The sequence below is a fragment of the Carassius gibelio genome, chromosome B1, assembly GCF_023724105.1.
Source record: "Carassius gibelio isolate Cgi1373 ecotype wild population from Czech Republic chromosome B1, carGib1.2-hapl.c, whole genome shotgun sequence".
NCBI lineage: Eukaryota > Metazoa > Chordata > Actinopteri > Cypriniformes > Cyprinidae > Carassius > Carassius gibelio.
Window position 1 is genome coordinate 21,987,163 of NC_068396.1, and position 19,832 is coordinate 22,006,994.

Genomic DNA, 19,832 nt, shown 5'->3' on the forward strand with positions numbered 1-19,832 from the left:
TTGCGTCAGACCAAGGCTGCATCTCATTTCTAGTCTTACTTGATCTTAGTGCTGCGTTCGACACCATAGATCATGACATACTCATAGATCGATTACAAAACTATACAGGTATTCAAGGGCAGGTTCTAAGATGGTTTAGATCCTACCTGTCCGATCGCTACCATTTTGTTTACTTAAATGGGGAGTCATCTCATTTATCATCAGTAAAATATGGAGTGCCACAAGGATCCGTCCTAGGTCCCCTTCTATTTTCAATATACATGTTGCCCCTTGGTGATATTATTAGAAAATACGGAATTAGCTTCCACTGTTATGCTGATGATACTCAGCTATATATCTCAACGAGAGATAATTTTCTCCAATTAAATTCAGATAAGACAGAGATACTAATTATTGGACCAAAAAACACTACACAGAATCATGTAGATCACACTCTATATCTAGACGGATGTACTGTTACTTCCTCTACAGTCAGAAATCTGGGTGTTACATTAGACAGCAATTTGTCTTTTGAAAATCATATTTCCAATGTTACAAAAACTGCATTCTTCCATCTTAGAAACATTGCCAAGCTACGAAACATGTTATCTGTTTCTGATGCAGAAAAGCTAGTTCATGCATTCATGACCTCTAGACTGGACTATTGTAATGCACTTCTAGGTGGTTGTCCTGCTTCGTCAATAAACAAGCTACAGGTAGTCCAAAATGCAGCAGCTAGAGTCCTTACCAGGTCAAGAAAATATGATCATATTACCCCAATTTTACAGTCTCTGCACTGGCTACCTATTAAGTTCCGTATCAGTTACAAATTATCATTACTTACCTATAAGGCCCTAAATGGTTTAGCTCCTGCGTACCTAACTAGCCTTCTATCACGTTACAACCCATCACGCACCCTAAGGTCAAAAAACGCTGGACTTTTGGTCGTTCCTAGGATAGCAAAGTCCACTAAAGGAGGTAGATCTTTTTCACATTTGGCTCCCAAACTCTGGAATAGCCTTCCTGATAATGTTCGGGGTTCAGACACACTCTCTCTGTTTAAATCTAGATTAAAAACACATCTCTTTCTAATTGTGAGTGTAGTTGCATCTGATCAAAGGTGCATTTTTATTCATTAGCTTGGGTTAAACTAATTTTACTTTGTTGGATCAGCAGCTATGCTAATGATGTCTGTATTTTGATTCTATGTTTAGCCACGGGATTCACATCCCGTGGTAACTAGGATTTACACAAGCTCCAGTCTGGATCCAGAAAACCTGAGAAGAGATGATGCTGACCCCTCAGAGGACCCCAGATGATGCTAACCCTGAATCAACAAACAGAACTAACAGATATTGCTAAATGTGTGACTGAATCATATAATAACTTAATTAATAATATTGATAGTTCATCGTCTAGCTGACTACGTCTTGTATTATTATTATTTTTTTTTCTAAAATCCTGTTAAATGTGCACAAACTACTAGCTACTACTAAATATTGTAGAAACATAATTTTCTGTAAAGTTGCTTTGTAACGATTTGTTTTGTAAAAAGTGCTATACAAATAAACTTGAATTGAATTGAATTGAACTCATCCAAGAGCAACTCGTGTGGGTAAGCGACAACAAAACCCACCTCAGCACCACTCAGACATGCACAGTGCTGAGTATGCACAAGAACATGACAGCTTACAGAAGGCCGGTGAGGTACTAAAGGACATCACCTCAGTCACTAACAAACTGTCAAATGAACTCCAACTCCAAGTACCACATTCCCTGGCTGTGCAACAGCAACCACCAGAGCACAGAAGGTCAGAAAGTCTGCTACAGCCAGAAGGCATCACAAGAAGAATGCAACATAGGAGACAAAGTTTTGCAACCCAGCTTCACACAGCCATGCCAAACTGCCTCCGTTAAACTGTTAAACTGTCTGCTAAAGAACTTCCTGCCTTGCTGGACTGACCCCTCATTAGACCATGGACATGCCCTCATCCAAGCCAAGGATGCAGAGAGCCAGTCTTCAGTGACATGCTAGAAAAAGGGGGAGACAACACAGACTTGAACAGATCTGACCACACATGCACTACACCAGTAACACACACAACATTACCTACACCCAGAGGTAAACACATCTACTGATAACACAGTCAACAAACATATTCTTCCCACAGGTAGAATATCCAACTTTTAGTGTAACAAAGTTACACATACCCACCATGAAGAAAAGTGCAGCCATCCTCACAATAGGTAGAACACCTGACACTAAGTTAAGGTTCACGACACACTAGCTGCACCTGACATCCTAGCTCAATAGTAGTTGTAACCCATGCTAGGAAAACCCACAGCAGCCTTGTTTTTTTTTGTTCTTCTTTTACCTATCCTCCTCCTTGCCCTCTTTCCTGAGTAGGTGAAACGCCTAGACACCCTGCGAGGGTCGAAGGTCTGATATTAGGATTGACTCACAACACCTAATATCCACCAGCCACTCTAAACTGAATGAAAGCCAGAGAGCTCCAAGCATGATAGGTCAATTCATTGAATTGCAAATGAAATTACTAGAAAACTAACGGTAAACGTGTAAAGTAAGACAACCTAGAAGAACCAAACAAAGTTAACCACAAATTTGATTGATGAATCAGAATAAAACAACAATTTCCAAGACAGTCTAAACTATCCTCAATGTGCTAAACTACATTGACTAATTGAACTTAACCACGTGTACCTAAATAACCTGATGCCTGCACCAGTACAGTAACTGTCATGGAGGTGTTGTCTTGCTGTTTGCTGTGTTTGTCTGCTTCTTCTGCCTTTGTTTCTCCAGCGATCGACGATGTCTTCACCTAAACACCTCGCCGATCGAAAGGAGGATATATGTAGCAGAAATGAGTCGAACCAGACAAATTAAAGAGTCTATCAAAGCTGTGTGCATTGAAACACGAGCTGAATTCCTCAGGAAGTCATAAATCAGTTCTAGTGCCACAAGAACCAAGCAAAATGACCAACCAACTTGTTCACACAACAGCTTTGAACATTAACACCACTACAACAATTATTAACAATTTCAATTCGAAGAAGAGAAATTTGGTGTCAAAAATGTGTTGTTCGTAATGGAAATGCAACGCTGGACATCACATGTAAACCCAGGAGATCAAGTTAAACACTTCCATTGACTTCCCCCACCCAGCAGAACCAGACTGAAATTCCTAAGGGGGGGGAAGGGCTTTAAACCTCTGCCATTCTCTTGACAAATACTTCTGTGAAGACAAAGAAACTGCTTTTGTACACATATATGGACCAGAATGAACTCAAAAAGACTTATAAATGAATCAGTCCATCGCTTCACTCCATATTCATTTATGTGTAGCCCACACATTTGACTATCATGTTATAATCACTTATTGTGTCTGTTTTTTTTATTTTTATAACTATGGCATAGCTTAACGATTTGTAATTATGTTTGGTATGTCTGTGATTGAATTCTCTTTCTTGATATTGTCCTGACAATCATTTATTTGTAAAATATATCATAACCTGGTAATAGGAGTCATGTCCAAAATTAGGCCCTGCAAGGCAGGAAAATTCGGACCACATGCTTGGTAAGATAATCAAATGATTTATGATACCCCCGAGCCAAGACAATATCTGATTGGTCAAGACAACATTTGAGGTGTGGCCAACAGGCAAGTTTAAATACCTTTGGACACCATAAAATCTTGCTTTTAGTTCTAGCATTGCTTGTGCTATCAGTCATGCCTCGCTTTTAGTCTGCTTTTAGTCTCTGCTATTAATCATGCCTGCTCTTAGCTTTTAGCTTGTAGCTTTGCTACCTAGCTTTAGCTTGTAGCTTCTAGCCATGCTGTTTAATCATCCCTGTTCTTTGAGCGCAGTTCCAGCGTGTTTCGGCCTGCAAGCCTGCTGCTACTTAGCCACGATGAGAAGGAACACAACCTTGTCTCGTCAAACTTTATTTCTTTTCTTTTCTGTTTGAGAGTTTCGTGTTCTGAGTTAAGTTTTGTAACGTCGACCTCGTCTGCGCGTTTCAACTCCAACCAGCCACACAACTCCAGCTTCAGCCAACGCCCAAGCACGGGCTCCCCAAGACGTCACTTCAGCGACTGAACTTCCAGCCAATCAACGACCTCGGGATAGCCCATTTCCCCGGGACTCTTTCACAGGAGACGCAAGTAACTTTACCTCCAGACTGTGACCTTTGCGGGTGTATCTAATATAATTTTAACCTCACTGAGGAACTCAATGTGAGGGCTAATTACGTGATTGATGGTTGTTCATGTCTATGCAATTTAACGTATTGCTGTAAACTTGGGATTCCATATTTCCATTCTCTTAAACTCATCCTTCCCTAACTTTCGATCTTCCTGCAACTTGTGTGAATTTGTGATTGCATGCGTTTATGTGTTAGATTAGCTTATATGTCTTAGATTTATCTAATAAAGCCTTATTCATATAGAAAAGAGAAGTATCTTGTGTTTTGTGCTTACAAGTTAATGTCTTAAACTGCCGATCTTGTTACTGTGCTAATTGATAGTGTTTCACTATAGTTTGGATATTAGTGTCCAGCGCAGATGTGATGTTAAACGGCTCGTTCACTGAATCGCAGGGCGTCTCCGTGAGCAGCCGTGAAACAGTGATTCTGTTCAAATTCCCTTTAAAATCTTAAATGATTCCCTTTGAGCTAAATTTGACCCGTTTCCCAGTCTTTATGGATCATTTACAGTCACTGCCATTCAAAGTGGATGTAGCTTTGACCAAAGAGTTTCTTGTAGAAGAAATGTAACAGAACACATAACAGGATTGATTAAAAGTAAATAAGTATATCCTGATATAACCCATTATTCTCAGTGATTATTTTGTCATTCCCTCTCATGCTCTTTGGGACATATTTGTTCATTGTTTTCATATTGAAATCTCTGTTTTCTTTGTGTTGTTTGCCTGTCCAAGTTGAATAAAGTCCATCAAATAGCACATATTTGCATTTAAGGATGCAACCATCACAGATTTTGTTGGTACGATTATTGTCTGAGAAATAATGACAATTATTATTCATTTATTTCACAAAATTAGTAATGTATAAATTCACATGGAAACCTTTTAGATATTAAAGGTGCTGTAGGGAACTTTTGTAAAAAATATTTTTTACATATTTATTAAACCTGTCATTATGTCCTGACAGTAGAATATGAGACAGATAATCTGTGAAAAAAATCAAGCTCCTCTGGCTCCTCCCAGTGGTCCTATTGCCATTTGCAGAAACTCCATCGCTCCATCATGTAGGAGCCTTAGTATTCCAATATACTTGTCATGACCCTTTACCTTTATATTATGCTCCACAGGGCGGTTGTAACAAAGTAAAACATTAGGAAGAAGGAGGCAGGAACCGGCGGACATTTAAATAAAACTTTAATAATACAATTTACACAAAACAGCGTGAGAGCTCCCCGCGGACTACTCTGCCCCACCCCACTCGTCACATACCCCATCACCCCTAGCCAGCTGGGGGGTACTCCCAAGACTGTGCTCTTCCCCCCCTCCCTCCTCTGTGGGAGCCGATCACTGCTGCTGTGGGGTACTTGGGGGTATGGACAGACAGACGAAGTGAGAGAAAAGGAGACGGAAGGATGAGGAAAGACAGAGACGAGAGAGGGGAGGGAGGGAAAAAAATTGTTCTGGTTCCCAGACACACCGCCGCTTGGCCCTCCACCAGCTGGGTGAACTCCGTGTCAAAAGCCTGTGCAAAGTCCAGAAAGACCATAAAAGTAGCTGATAATGTCCAGCTCACCCCTAAACCATCTGGATTGGGTTCAGGTCCGGTGACTGTAGCGGTCAGGTCATCTGGCGCAGCACCCCATCACTCTCCTTCTTGGTCAAATAGCCTTTGATGCCTTCAGTGTGACTCTACAATTTTCATAGTCATGAAAATAAAGAAAACTCTTTGGCTACATTTGATTACAGCACTATGACATTAGTTTGTTGTTGTCATTTGTATTTGTTCTTATTTTTACTGGATGTTCTCTTGTCTCTTGAATCGTTTGCACTTTTTTCATCATGCTGATCTGAAAAATTATGCAATCCGTGGGTCAAAAACTGTAATGTGATCTGAACGGTGGGATTTGTGATCTGTTGAACTACTATAATAAAGGATCTCACAGATCTGTCCTTCGGATGAGACGTTAAACCGAGGTCTTGACTCTCTGTGGTCATTAAAAATCCCAGGATGTCTTTCGGAAAGAGTAGAGGTGTGACCTCGACATCCTGGCTAAAATTCGCCAATTGGCCTCCGACCATCATGGCCTCCTAACAATCCCCATATCTGCTGATTGGCTTCATCACTTTGTCTCCTCTCCACCAGAAAGCTGGTGTGTGGTGGGTGTTCTGGCGCAATATGGCTGCCGTCGCATCATCCAGGTGGATGCTGCACACTGGTGGTGGATGAGGAGATACCCCCTGACTATGTAAGCGCTTTGAGTGCCTAGAAAAGCGCCATATAAATGTAAGGAATTATTATTATTATTATCTGTGTAGTAGGCTATTTTGAGCTGAAACTTTGCAGATACTTTCTGGCAACACTTTTCTTATATTACCTATTGTAAAAAGGGGCATATTGTCTCCTTTAAGGCTAGATGGCATACAGCTAAAACTACTGGACATGTGCACATCTGTATAGCATAATTGTTCTCACACTGTACATCAATAATTGCTATTTTTGGGTTGGGGTAGGTGTAGACACAGTCTAAAATTTAATAATGTCCTGCACTCACTCACATCATTAACATATCCCTACACGCTGGTGTTTTTCCCTCAACATTTAGACAAGCTCATATAACTCCACTACTTAGGAAACTCACCCTCAACCAATCTCTTTTAGAGATCTACAAACCAGTTTTCCTTCTTCCTTTCATTGCAAAAACACTTGAACGAGCTTGTGTTCAACCAAGTCTCTGTATTTCTCACTTAGATCAACCTCCTTGACAGCAATCAATCTGGCTTCAGAAGTGGACATTCAACTGAGACTGCCTTGCTCTCAGTTTTTTAAACCCTTAGACTGGCAAAGAGCGGAATCCACATTTTCACCATGTTTCATCTCTCCGCTGCTTTTGAGATGATCCTCTTGTCAACCATACTGGCAAAGGGCATCTCAGGAACAGCACTCCAGTGGTTTGAGTCTTACCTATCAGATAGGTCTTCAAAGTATCTAGGAGAGGTGAGGTGTCCAAGTCACAATTCCATCCTGATGATCCGACAGTAGCTGCATGCATCTCAGCTTGTCTAACAAACACTCCTTGCTAGATGAAGGACCATCACCTTCAACTACATCTTGCCAAGATAGAACTGATTGTGGTTCTAGCAAACCCATCGTTTCATCACAATTTCACTATCCAGTTAGACACATCAACCATAACTCCTTCAAAAACAGCCAAAAACCTTGGCGTTATGATTGATGTTCAGCTGACTTTCTCAGACCACATTGCTAAAACTGTTCGGTCCTGCTTTATTCAACATCAAGAAGATCAGGCCCTTTCTTTCGGAACATGCTGCACAACTCCTTGTTCAAGCTCTTGTTCTGTCCAGGCTGGACTATTGCAATGCTCTCTTGGCAGGTTTTCCAGCCAGTTCTATCAAACCTTTACAATAAATCCAGAATGTGGCAGCAAAAATAAATTTTTAATGAGCCAAAAAGAATACACGTCAACCCTATGTTTATCAATTTGCACTGGCATAAAATTTAAAGCATTGATGTTTTCCCACAAAACCACCACTGGCGCTGCACCCATTTACCTAAACTCATTACTTCAGATGTATGTGCCCTCTAGAAGCTTGTGTTGTGCAAGTTAACATCACTTGATTATGCCATCCCAAAGAAGCACAGAGCCATTTTTACAGACTTTTAAATTAAATGTTCCCTCGTGGTGGAATGACCTGCCCAACTCAATCCAAGCAGCTGAGTAGCCATCTTTAAGAATCGGCTAAAAACACATCCCTTCCATCTGTATTTGACCCTCTAACTTTAGCACTCACTATTCTAATTCCATTCTTAAAAAAAGAAAAAAAAATCGAATCTAATCTGTTTTCTTTTCATGTATTATGCAATTAACAAAAGCAATAAATAAATAAATAATTAAATAAATATACTAGCTTGCTCTATTCTTTTTCTATTCTTTCTGTGTTTTATTATTATTATTATTATTATTATTATTATTATTTACTATATTATTTAAAAGCCATTGCTATACTGCGTTTTGTATCATTGCTCTTTTGTTGATTTTGGTTGCTTCCATTGTCCTCATTTCTAAGTCGCTTTGGATAAAAGTTTCAGCTAAATGACTAAATGTAAATGTAACCGGTAGAACATTCAATTTATTGATAGCTTCAGGTTTTTCCCGTATCCCTTCTAGCCACAGTCCATCCTCTTCTCCGCGATGTTTTGTTAGATTTGGTGGAGAAACCAAGTCCGACCACCAGATGTTGCTAATGTGTTAAAAGAGTATAGAGCCATTTATCGACACAATTTCATGAAACCCTCAAACAGTTAAGAAAACCTCGGTTTCCTATCACCATTAAGAATTATTATAATATTGAATTATTATAAAAATAAACGATTCATTATAATTTTTTCATATGTTGGACTCAAGTGTGGGTCCTAACATTACTTCTGCGCGTTTAGATGACGTATGTGTGTTTCAACAGCTGATTGAAAGAGGTCGCAGTTTACCAAGCAGCTCACAACATTAATATCTTAAAAATATGTATTTCGGCTTTTGATTAGATTTATTTCCAGTTCTGTACCAATACATTTTTGGAATGACATAATTTGGTGAGTGTCGATCGTTGCTGACATCCTTGAGAAAAGACAGGCGAGTAATTCTTGTTTTTGCTAAGTCAGTGCTGTGGCATTTGTGTGTTTCGATTTCTAAATCAGCCACTTAGCTGCTGATATCGTCCATAACGATAGGAACCAACCAGATATTAAATCTGTAAACGGTGTGTGCGATCTTTCTCTGCTTCGTGTTTTATTGTGTCGTCCTACTATATGGTTGCTTAACTGCTTTGTGTTAGCCAAGCTAGCTAGCAGAGTAGTTAGCAGGTAGCTTTATCTTCATTACAGCTTTAGAGCTTTCATTTGCAGCAAACCGCATAACATATGATATTGATTCATTCCAGAATGCTCTGTCTAGGTCAGTAACCCGCAATAAATTCAAATTCACATTTGTTTGGGTTGACCTATTTTTGTTTATTTTATTTATGTATTTATTTTGTAGTAGGAAAACATTGTTTAGACATTGTAAGAGACATGAAATAATATAAGCAGTTGGAATTGTCTCTCATACAAGCAGCTTTGTCATTTCTATGAATACTTAAAGACATACTACTTCATCTTTAACTAATTTAAACTTCCTTTAACTTAAATCTTTACTTAGAATTTTCATGTCAGTGTTATATTAATGCCAAGAATTGGCAGCAATAAAAGTATAAAGATAGTAAACAAAGAGGGTTCTATTTCTATCTATCTATCTATCTATCTATCTATCTATCTATCTATCTATCTATCTATCTATCTATGACCCTGGACCACAAAACGCTGGGGTATATTTTTAGCAATAGCCAAAAAAAAAAAAAATACTTTATATATGGGTCAAAATTATCGATTTTTCTTTTATGCCAAAAATCATTTGGATATTAAGTAAAGATCAAGTTCCATGGAGATATTTTGTAAATGTCCTCCAGTATGTGTATATATATATATATATATATATATATATATATATATATATATATATATATATATATATATATATATATATATATATATAAATAAACTTAATTTTTGATTAGTAATATGCATTGTTAAGAGTTCATTTTGACAACTTTAAAGGCGATTTTCTCAGTATTTTTATTTATTTATTTATTTTTTTGCACTCTCAGATTCCAGATATTCAAATAGTTGTATCTCGGCCAAATATTGTCAGATCCTAATAAACTATACATCAATGGAAATTGTTTATTCAGCTTTCAGATGATGTACAAATCTCAATTGACACATAAGGCTGGTTTTGTGTGACACACACACACACACATATTCATGTCAGTGTTATAATAATGCATTGTCAAGAATTAATGCATTGACAAGAATTGTCAATTTTGTTGAATTTATTTTAATTTGTAAATATATTTAATCCGTTTATGATATTAATTGATTAATGGATCAATTATACTACTTGATAGAAAAACTATTTTTTATTATGAGGAATATGTAAAAAAACATTTGTAAAGGAAAATCTAAAGTGTTTTTTTTTTTGGTTAATACGGAAGTTTGGCAATACATGTCATTTTGTTTGTAATAGTTTCTTCAAAGTGATGACAATAGGAGAAATTGAGTGAAATATACTCATTAACATTCATTTTAACATAAGTTAGATTTTTAAGTAAGGTTTAATTAACTTCTTTAAAAAAAACTCTAATAACTGTGTGGTGGAATAAAGTTTCTGTGTCACTGAATTTATTGTTTCAGCAATGTAAACAGGAAGGTAAAAGATAAAATAAAAAAAAATTAAATGTGTATGCATGTAGTATAAATGTGAAATAAAAAAAGCTGGTGTACAACAATTTTCACTTTACTAATACTTTTGACACAAGAAATAATCTCACTCTCTAATACTGTTACAGCTCCATTAGCTTACCTCAACTTTTCCTGTGGTACAATACAGTCCAACCATGGATAAGATTTTGGAAGCGCTGGTCAGCTCCTCCCATCCTCTGAATGTCAAACGGGCTATTGTGAAAAAAGTGATGGAGGCTGCAGAAAAGGAAGTGACCGAGGAGCAGTGCCAGGCCTTGTATCATCTCACCACTCGCCTTATTCTCCTGGGTGAGGATGCTTTTCAGCGACAGGTTGGCCTCCAAGTGCAAGAAGCGTACGCGCGTTACCATCGCGATGAGTTTGCCCGCTTCTTCAGTAAGCAATACTTGCTTGGTCTCCTACAGCAGGGCTATGGCTCTCTGGACCACAGAGACCCTGCCATCTTGGACTTTGTTCATGGTTCCCTCCGACTGCTCATCAGCTGCCCGGCTGTGTTGGAGTTGGCACCGCTGCTACAGACAGAGGTCCTACGCATCATCTGTGAACGGCCGGAACCAGCAACTTGTGCCAAGCTGGCCACCATACTGACGGACTTCCCTCAGTGCGTCCCACGAGAGAAGGCTGGAGTTCTGTTCTGCCAGCAGCTTGTGCGCACCTTTGCGTATTTTAACTGTCCTGCCACTGAAGAGCGGGAGTTGCGGGAGTATGTGACCCAGGTGACCAGGGTGAGCGTGCTGCTGCAGAGCATCTGGAAAGCCGAGCCGGCCACGCTGCTACCATCACTGCAGGAGGTGTTTGCCATCATCTCATCCACAGGTCAGTAAGCAATGATTCCTCCTGGGATGGTATTTGCTGGTTGAGGAGAGATTGCCCCACATGATTGAAAAATGCTTTGGGTGTACAGAAATACACAATAAAGCGCTATATAAATGCATAATTCCTTCATTCGTATTTCAAATTAAGGAAATTAGAATGAATTGGAAGGGAGCTTTGAAAACATTGCAGAAGCATTATAAAAATGATTCAGAATGGTCAATTATAGGCATGAGGGTCAGTCAATAATGACAGATTTTTTATCATTTAACATGTTAACATGCATTGTGAAACAATGATTGAAAGGGGTGTTTTTATTTATATGGCAACACAACAGGCCGTTCAGTTTTAATGGTCTGAAAGGGTGGAAAATGGCAAAAAAAAAAAAACTATTTTTTTTAAACTATTTAAACATTTTCAGTCAAACAATAAATTAAATTAACCCTTTTAAAATATGGTAGATATATTTTTGCACATAAAAAAAGTATGAAATGACCCCTTTAAAAAAAAAAAACTGGCATATGCACAAATATGAAATCATAATGTAATATTCAAAAATGATATTTCCGCACTGTTTTTTTTTTTCATTTCAGACCCTTCATTTGAACCCTCCATTGCTCTAGCAAGCCTGGTCCAGCACATCCCTCTGCAAATGATCACAGTCCTCATCAAAAGCCTCACCACTGACCAGAATGTTAAAGATGCCAGTATGACACAAGCACTCTGCAGGTCAGACTCTGTGTGTGTGTGTGTGTGTGTGTGTGTGTGTGTGTGTGTGTGTGTGTGCGCGTGCGTGCTCTGTGTAAAGCTGGTGAATAGTGCTTATGTGTCCATTTAAAAGACTAAGCCCTTGATTCAACTGCCATCATGTTGTTTTCTCTACTTCTTGTGTGCTTCAAGTATGTAGTTATTGCATTTATGCAGGTCATTCAGAAAGAGTGTAGTGTTCATCATGGCTCAACAGATTAGTAGTGTTTGTTTTGTTATTTTATTTTCCTTGGGTTAAATGTTGAGGTCAAAATGTTGCCAGTTTTTATTTTTTGTGGCACTGTGACTCTTATGTAAGGCTTTTATTTTATATGTTGCCTGTCCTGACCCTGTTTTCTCTCTCTCTTTCTCAGGATGATTGACTGGTTGTCCTGGCCTCTAGCCAATCATGTGGACACCTGGGTCATTGCTTTATTAAAGGGTCTTGCTGCAGTTCAAAAGTTCACCATCCTCATAGATGTCACACTGCTCAAAATTGAACAGGTTTGTGTGTAAAAAATCTCATAAAAGAGCTTTCAAATTGACATATTTAGAGAATTACAAGCAACTCCAGCATATGAGTTCTGGTTTGTAGAAAGTATTGGGAAGTGGAATGGATCAGAATTTAATTGATTATATTAGCTGAGTCCATAAACTATTTATTTTCTTTGATGCCTAAAAACTTGTTGTTCGGACCAGCCTGGCAGATGCTTTTCTGTACGTTTATGTATATGGATGTGTTTTTGTTTGTCCGTTTACAGGTCTTCAATCGTCTCTGGTATCCCATTGTGAGACAGGCAGCTCTGGTGGTTCTTTCACACATGCTGCTTAGTTTCCAGCACTCTCCCGAAGCCTTCCACTTAGTAAGGCCACTGTGAACATTGCTTCGCTTTTTCTTTTTTCTTTTTTAATCAGTTGAAAATGTTTGTAATGCATTTAAGGAGCTGTGGTTTTTAGTATCTGATTTGAGCATTTTAATATCTGCTTTGTAATCGTGTTATGTGAATCATATAACCCTTGTCTTTTGTACCAGGTGGTTCCTCATATAGTTCCACTTGTAAAGTCTTTGAAGAATGATGGCCTTCCCAACAGCAAAACCTTCCTGCTGCAGTTTGCAGAACTCATTCACTGCATGATGTACCAATATTCTGGCTTCCCAGACCTCTATGACAGCATTCTTGAATCCATTAAAGTAAGACCTAAAACAGGGATTCTCTGGTTCGGGCTCTGGTGTACAACAGTAAACATGTTTTGCTAACATTTTGTCCTTTATAGAGTATTTAATAGAGTGTACTTCAGATGTTTGGGGTCGGTAAAGTTAATATTTTTGAAAGAAGTCTCATGTTCCTTAAGGCATGACAAATACAGTAATAACTGAGTAATTAACTGAAATATTACAAATAAAATAACTTTTTTTCTATTTTAACATTTATCAAAAGAAATTATATTACTGTGATGGCAAAGTAGAATTTTTAGCAGCCCTTCAGTCTTCAGTGTCACATGACCCTTCAGTAATCATTTTAGTATGATGCTTAAACATTCATGTTGTGCTTTAAATCTTTGAAAGTTTAAAAACAAAGCACTTGTAATATAGAAATATTTTGGGACATGATTAGTGTTTACTGTTGCTATTCAATTTCATAGATCCTTGCTGATCAAAACTAGTTAATTCCTTTCAAAAACTGAACACAAACTTTAAAACAGTAGTGTGTTGCAATGCTTCATCTGTTTTATATCCTCCTCTGGTTCTATTGTAGGAACTACCTAAACCTAACGAGGAGAAGATCAAATTTGTTCTGAACCAAAGTGCCTGGTCCTCTCAGTCAAATTCATTTGCCTCAGGCCTGCTTAAAATCACCGGAAAATCTGAAACGGGAAAGACGGGACTTGTGAATCTGGGCAACACGTGCTACATGAACAGCATCATCCAAATTTTATTCATGGCTACAGAGTACGTTTTTAATCTGTTGCATATTATCTGATCTCTTTCTCCACTGTTCTACTGTCATTAATCTAACATTAACATTCTCCATATGCAGCAGGATAGCATTACTTTTTTATGGATTTGCAAGTAAACACAATATAAAGCATCATAAAATGATCCTCAGGCATTTAAATATTTCTTATATTTTGTAATGTATTTCTGATATTTTTAACAGTCTCTCTTTAAAAGTTTCAGACGACACGTTATGTCTCTGCATTTAAATGGTAGCAACACCCTCATGAAGAAGCTCCAGCTTCTCTTTGCCTTCTTGGCCCACACACAGGTATGTTTATCTTCTGTGCAGTTTCCGGAATGTCCTTTGAAACATTACAGTGTCTGGCATTGCTGGGTGGGCATGTTAAATGAGAGTATTAAGCATACCTGCTGGTGATTTATTTATCATGTTATTTGCCCACCAGAGAGCAGCATATTCTCCAAGGAGTTTTTTGGAGGGTTCTCGGCCGCCGTGGTTTACAGCCGGATCCCAGCAAGACTGCTCAGAGTATTTGCGCTTTCTGCTGGACAGGTAAACTCAGAAAATGGCTATGGCAACAATGATGTATGTTTCAGAGTTAAGAGTTTTGCTGTAAATGTGCAATGCCAGACTGAGCTGATTTCGAGCTGAGCTGAAGCTGAAGACTGACCAGACATTAGTCTTTGTTAAAAATTCACATACACAAACACACAGTATTCTGGTTCATGTTTGTCAGGAATAATGGATAAAATACCCTTGTAATATATATATTTTTTTTTCATAGCTCAAGGAGTATGAAGTATAAATGAGCAAGTAAACTACAAGCAAAGCACACATTTATTTGTACAGATATTAAGAAGAAGATTGTCAGAGGACAGCCAGTCAGCTTCAGTATAAACTGGCCAAATATAAGTCCATAATGTGTGGGGAAAGGTTGGTTGTAGTTGTTTCTTATTGGGCAGTTACACATATTCTTCATTTGCATGGGTTAGTGTGATTTTATTGCTATCTAGAATCCAGAATGGTTGTCTTTCTCCTGCCACCTGCATAAAAATGTACTGTCAGAATCCAAATCTCTTGAGTTTACAAAGAGGGATTCATCCAAAAATCACTTTTTCTACAGCAAGGACCATACAGTAACTGTTGCATTTCACTGTAATGTGTATGTTTTAAATACATATATTTTTATTATTTAAATGCTGGTAACTGTTTATAAGAATAATATCATGTCACTGCTTCACTACAGAGTGTAAGAGCTGTTAAGAAGTGCAAAGTGGGAAAAAGTAAACAAAACTATTTAAACTTTAAACAAGTATGCAATAAAAATGTTAATTATGTATTATATACATTTATATATAATACATAATTAATAATATATTATGTATTAAATATATTGTTTATATATATATATATATATATATATATATATATATATATATATATATATATATTAGGGGTGTAACGATACGCGTATTCGTATTGAACCGTTCGGTACGACGCTTTCGGTTCGGTACGCGGTACGCATTATGTATACCGAACGGTTCGTTGGAGTAATTAATTATATTTGAAAAAAAAAAAAAAAGAGAGAGAGAGAAATATAATGATATGCGTTCAACAAGGTAGCCCAATAACCCAAACAACGTAACAGGCAACGCCCCTGACACTCCCGAAGAAGAAAAAAACACCATCTTATATGTTTATGTTAGGCTACTCAGCAGGCGCTCGCTCACTCAGTACACGCTGAAGGCTCGTTGCAAAATAGCCAATGCGTTTAACAGACTAGAAATGAGAAGATCCTCCAATAACCAACAGGTCTGGTGTTTGGGTGCACTTTGGATTCCCTTTAAGCTATAATGGTGATGGCAAGAGAGTGGTGGATAAAAAAACAACGGTATGTCGCATCTGCAACATGACAGGGTACACCAGCGGGAATAAAAAAAAAAAAAAAAAAACACCAGCGTGAATATCTGGGATATATGCGTCAGTACTATCTGGGAAAAGACGAAAAAAAGGAGAAACATGCATGCAGCAAACTATCCCTGCAGCATTTAGAAACTATAGCTTACAGGGAATCCAACCCAAACACCAGACCTGTTGGTTATTTTAGGATCTTATATTTCTGGTCTGTTAAAGGCATTCGACATTTTGCAACGAGCCTTCAGCGCGTGCTGAGTGAGCGAGCGCCTTAGGGGCCGTTCACATATCGTGCCTAAAAACGCGTGGAAAACGCTAAGCGCGTCTTTCTCCTCCTTTCCAAAGCGCTTGGGCAGAAGCGCTCATGAGGCGTCTGTCTTTGCTAAGCAACAATGACGTGCTCTCTCCATGAGACGCGGAAATTTCAGCGAAGGATAAATGGATTTGCAGCTCTAAAAATCGCTTGCAGTAGCTCTGCTACTAAATTTATTTCAAAATTGCAATCCATATACAACTATGATCAGCTGATCCTTCATCTTGGCTGAGCTCTCAACGTTGTTACGGGAAAGGATGAAGCTGATTGGTTAGTTCTTGTCACATGACCCGCGGTGCGCTTGCGGCATTCTGAAAAGTTGAGATGTTTTTACATTTTGCTGTATCTAAAACGTATCGAACCGAACCGAACCGAACCGTGACATCAGTGTATCGTATCGAACCGAACCGTGAATTTTGTGAACCGTTACACCCCTAATATATATATATATATATATATATATATATATATATATATATATATATATATATATATATATATATATATATATATATATAATAGGGCTTGCAAAGCTATCATTTTACTAGTCAACCAAGTTGCTGGGTTTTTTACTTATGTAAATAAGAGGTTCCTTTAATTGATGACAGCCCTAAAAACAATAAAATAATGCGTTTTCTTATTTACGACAGCAGGGGGAGTTTATGCATTTCATGTGTCTTGTTCTGTCTTCTTATGTGAAATTAAGGTTGCATGAAGAAGAGAAGACTCTCTCAGAACTTCAGGTGAACAGCCCAAAACCTGAACCTGCAAGCACTTCTGCTGAAACTCTAAACAATGCTGTAAGTCAGCCAGTCGCTGATATGCCATTGAATCCAGATCCTGTAGCACCCAAGGGAGATGGTCGCACTCTAGTGGAGCGTATGTTTGGTGGTCGACTCTCGACAGCCATCCGCTGCCTGCAGTGCCACAGCCTGTCAGAAAAAGAGGAGCCATTTACAGACCTCTCTCTTGCATTCTGCCCCTCGATGTCCAAGTGCCACGGTCCCACCGATGAGCACAAAAGCTCCTCCTCTGTGGGACCCTGCCAAGGGGCGGTGAATGGAGGCAGTGAATCGTCGGAGGGCTCGGTTAAAGAAGGTGCAGGAACCAGGATTGAGAGGCCGGTGGAGGAGCCCACACTGTCTGTACCAGATTTGGTCGACTACTTCCTAGCTCCAGAAATCCTAGAGAATGAGAACTGCTACTTCTGTGAACGCTGCGCCTCACTTCAGAGGGCCGAGAAGGTCATGCGGGTGGTGGCGGCACCTGAGTACCTCATTCTGACTCTGCTGCGCTTCTCGTACGATGCCACCTGTCACGTCCGTCGCAAGATCCTGGACAATGTAGGCATTCCGCTGCACATGAGCCTGCCTTTACGCCAACACAGTATCTCAGTTACGTCTTCCTCATCCGACTCCCCAGAGAGTGGTGAGAATCTAGCTAAGAAGCTCAAACCTTCTCAAAAGGAGGATGTGATGACAGAAAACAGAACAAATGGCAAGACAAACGACAGTGATTCGGAGATGCTGTCAGTGCCGTATGTTTTGAGTTCTGTTGTAGTGCATTCTGGGATGTCCTCTGAGAGCGGTCACTACTATTCGTATGGAAGGAATGTGAGTAACACTGACGGTTCTGTAGCTCACCCAAGTTCTACGCCCCTGGAAAGCTCCAGCCTATCAGAGCGCTCGACAGCCACACAGGAGGAAATGGGATGCACTGACAACAAGTCCACCGACTGGTTCTTGTTTAATGACAGCCGTGTGACTTATACAAACTCTGAGTCCTTGCGGAACGTCACCGGTCGCTTCCCTAAGGACACAGCCTATGTCCTGATCTACAGGAAACAAGAGGTCGGTGGACAACCGAGCAATCCTGGGTCAGTTGTAAATGGCTCAAGACTGAGTGGAGAGCCGCCCCTGCAGAAGGAGCTGATGGATGCCATTACCAAAGACAACAAACTCTTCCTGCAGGTGGGAATATTGTACTTTGTCTGTGGTGCACTTTTATGCTCTCCAAGAAAATAGCCTAAGATGCTGACATGGCATTAAACAAAAATATACTACTACTGTTATTCTATGCGAGGCTGTATTTATTTGATCAAAATACAATTAGTAAAGGTAATGTTCTGAAATACTGTTACAATTTTAAATAACAGTTTTAAGGCTTTGTTTAAAAATATATATTTTATTCATCTGATGGCAAAGCTGAATTTTCAGCAGCTAGTCTTCAGTATCAAATGATCTTCAGAAATCATTCTAATATGCTGATTTAATACTTCTATGAATAAAATTAAAATTAAAAAATTTAATTTATGCATTTAGCAGATGCTTTTATCCAAAGTGACTTAGTGCATTCAGGCTATCAATTTTTACATATCATGTGTTCCCGGGGAATCAAACCCCCAACCTTGCGCTTAATAGCGCAGTGCTCTACTCTTTGATGAATAAAGGTACCCCCTCCCCAAAAAAAATTTAATAAAAAAAAAATGTAAGTAATTTTAACAAATAAGTAATATGGTACAAAAGGGGAAAAACATAGGACATTAAATTATTTTATAAAGCCTTATGGCTCTTTGTAAAGTTCAATACATTATTTATTGTTACAATATATTAAGATACTGAATTTTATTATTATTATTATTCCACCTGACATTTTCAAATAAAAGTCTTGTCAAAAATCCTTTGTGTCATGGATTTAGCCCTTTTTTTCTTTTCCTTCCAGGAGCAGGAGCTGAATGCTAGAGCTCGAGCTCTTCAAGCAACCTCTGCTTCTTGCTCATTCCGACCCAACGGTTCTGATGACAACGAGCCTCCTGGCAGCTGTGGGCCCTCAGGTGGGGGTGGAGGAGGGGGCTTCAATACAGTCAGCAGACTCGTCTTCTAAGGAAGGGTCACAGACATGGCCTCAGAGCACTGGACAGTCCAGCTAACAGCATTTGTTTTGTCCCAATTGCCCACAGTGTGGATAAGTGTGCCACCTCAGAACAGATGTGTCTTATTAATTTTTCTGGTTTGCATGGTTTTTCCCTTTTACATTGACGTTCATTTGAAATTAATTGAAGCACTTTGAGTACTTTAGGTCAGAAATGGGCATGCAATAAATTTGTACAAAATACAGTAATGGTTATGGTCTCATTCTGGAATCTTAATTGTTTCATTTTCTAAACAAATCATTAGGCAGAGAATGGTTTTAAAATATTTTTGGACCATACTATACAGTGAACTGCTTGCATCAATATTTGAATTGGAAGTTTTTCAACTTCTGGGATGAGGATTACAGTTATATGCTTTTGTCAATTATTTAATTACAATTAAGTTATTTTATTCATTCAGGTGATACCTGTTTTTAATTTAAATTTTTAAAGTGAATTTCATGTGCCTTTTAATACTTCAGTAGTCCAATACGGACCAGCCACACACACACACACACACACACACACACACACACAAAACCTTCTTGCTGTACAGTGTTAATATGTAATACTTATGGTTTTGGCTCTATAGTAAATACTCAT

The 19,832-nt window shown here is 38.6% G+C and overlaps 1 protein-coding gene across 2 annotated transcripts; it reads left to right on the forward strand.

The window, feature by feature from the left end:
• Positions 1 to 8,643: 8,643 nt before the first annotated feature.
• LOC127949323 (ubiquitin carboxyl-terminal hydrolase 38) lies at positions 8,644 to 19,432 on the forward strand. 2 transcript variants are annotated; one of them, XM_052546424.1, is made up of 11 exons: positions 8,644 to 8,809; positions 10,660 to 11,389; positions 11,980 to 12,115; positions 12,508 to 12,637; positions 12,895 to 12,996; positions 13,167 to 13,325; positions 13,891 to 14,084; positions 14,307 to 14,400; positions 14,537 to 14,643; positions 17,025 to 18,288; positions 19,040 to 19,432. In XM_052546424.1, exons 2-11 carry the CDS (start codon positions 10,708 to 10,710, stop codon positions 19,199 to 19,201), a joined length of 3,030 nt encoding a protein of 1,009 aa, XP_052402384.1. In that variant the 5' UTR covers positions 8,644 to 8,809; positions 10,660 to 10,707; the 3' UTR covers positions 19,202 to 19,432. The 2 variants fall into 2 exon arrangements, with proteins under 2 accessions (XP_052402384.1, XP_052402383.1); XM_052546423.1 differs by having other exon boundaries at positions 8,664 to 8,849.
• The last annotated feature ends 400 nt before the right edge of the window (positions 19,433 to 19,832 follow it).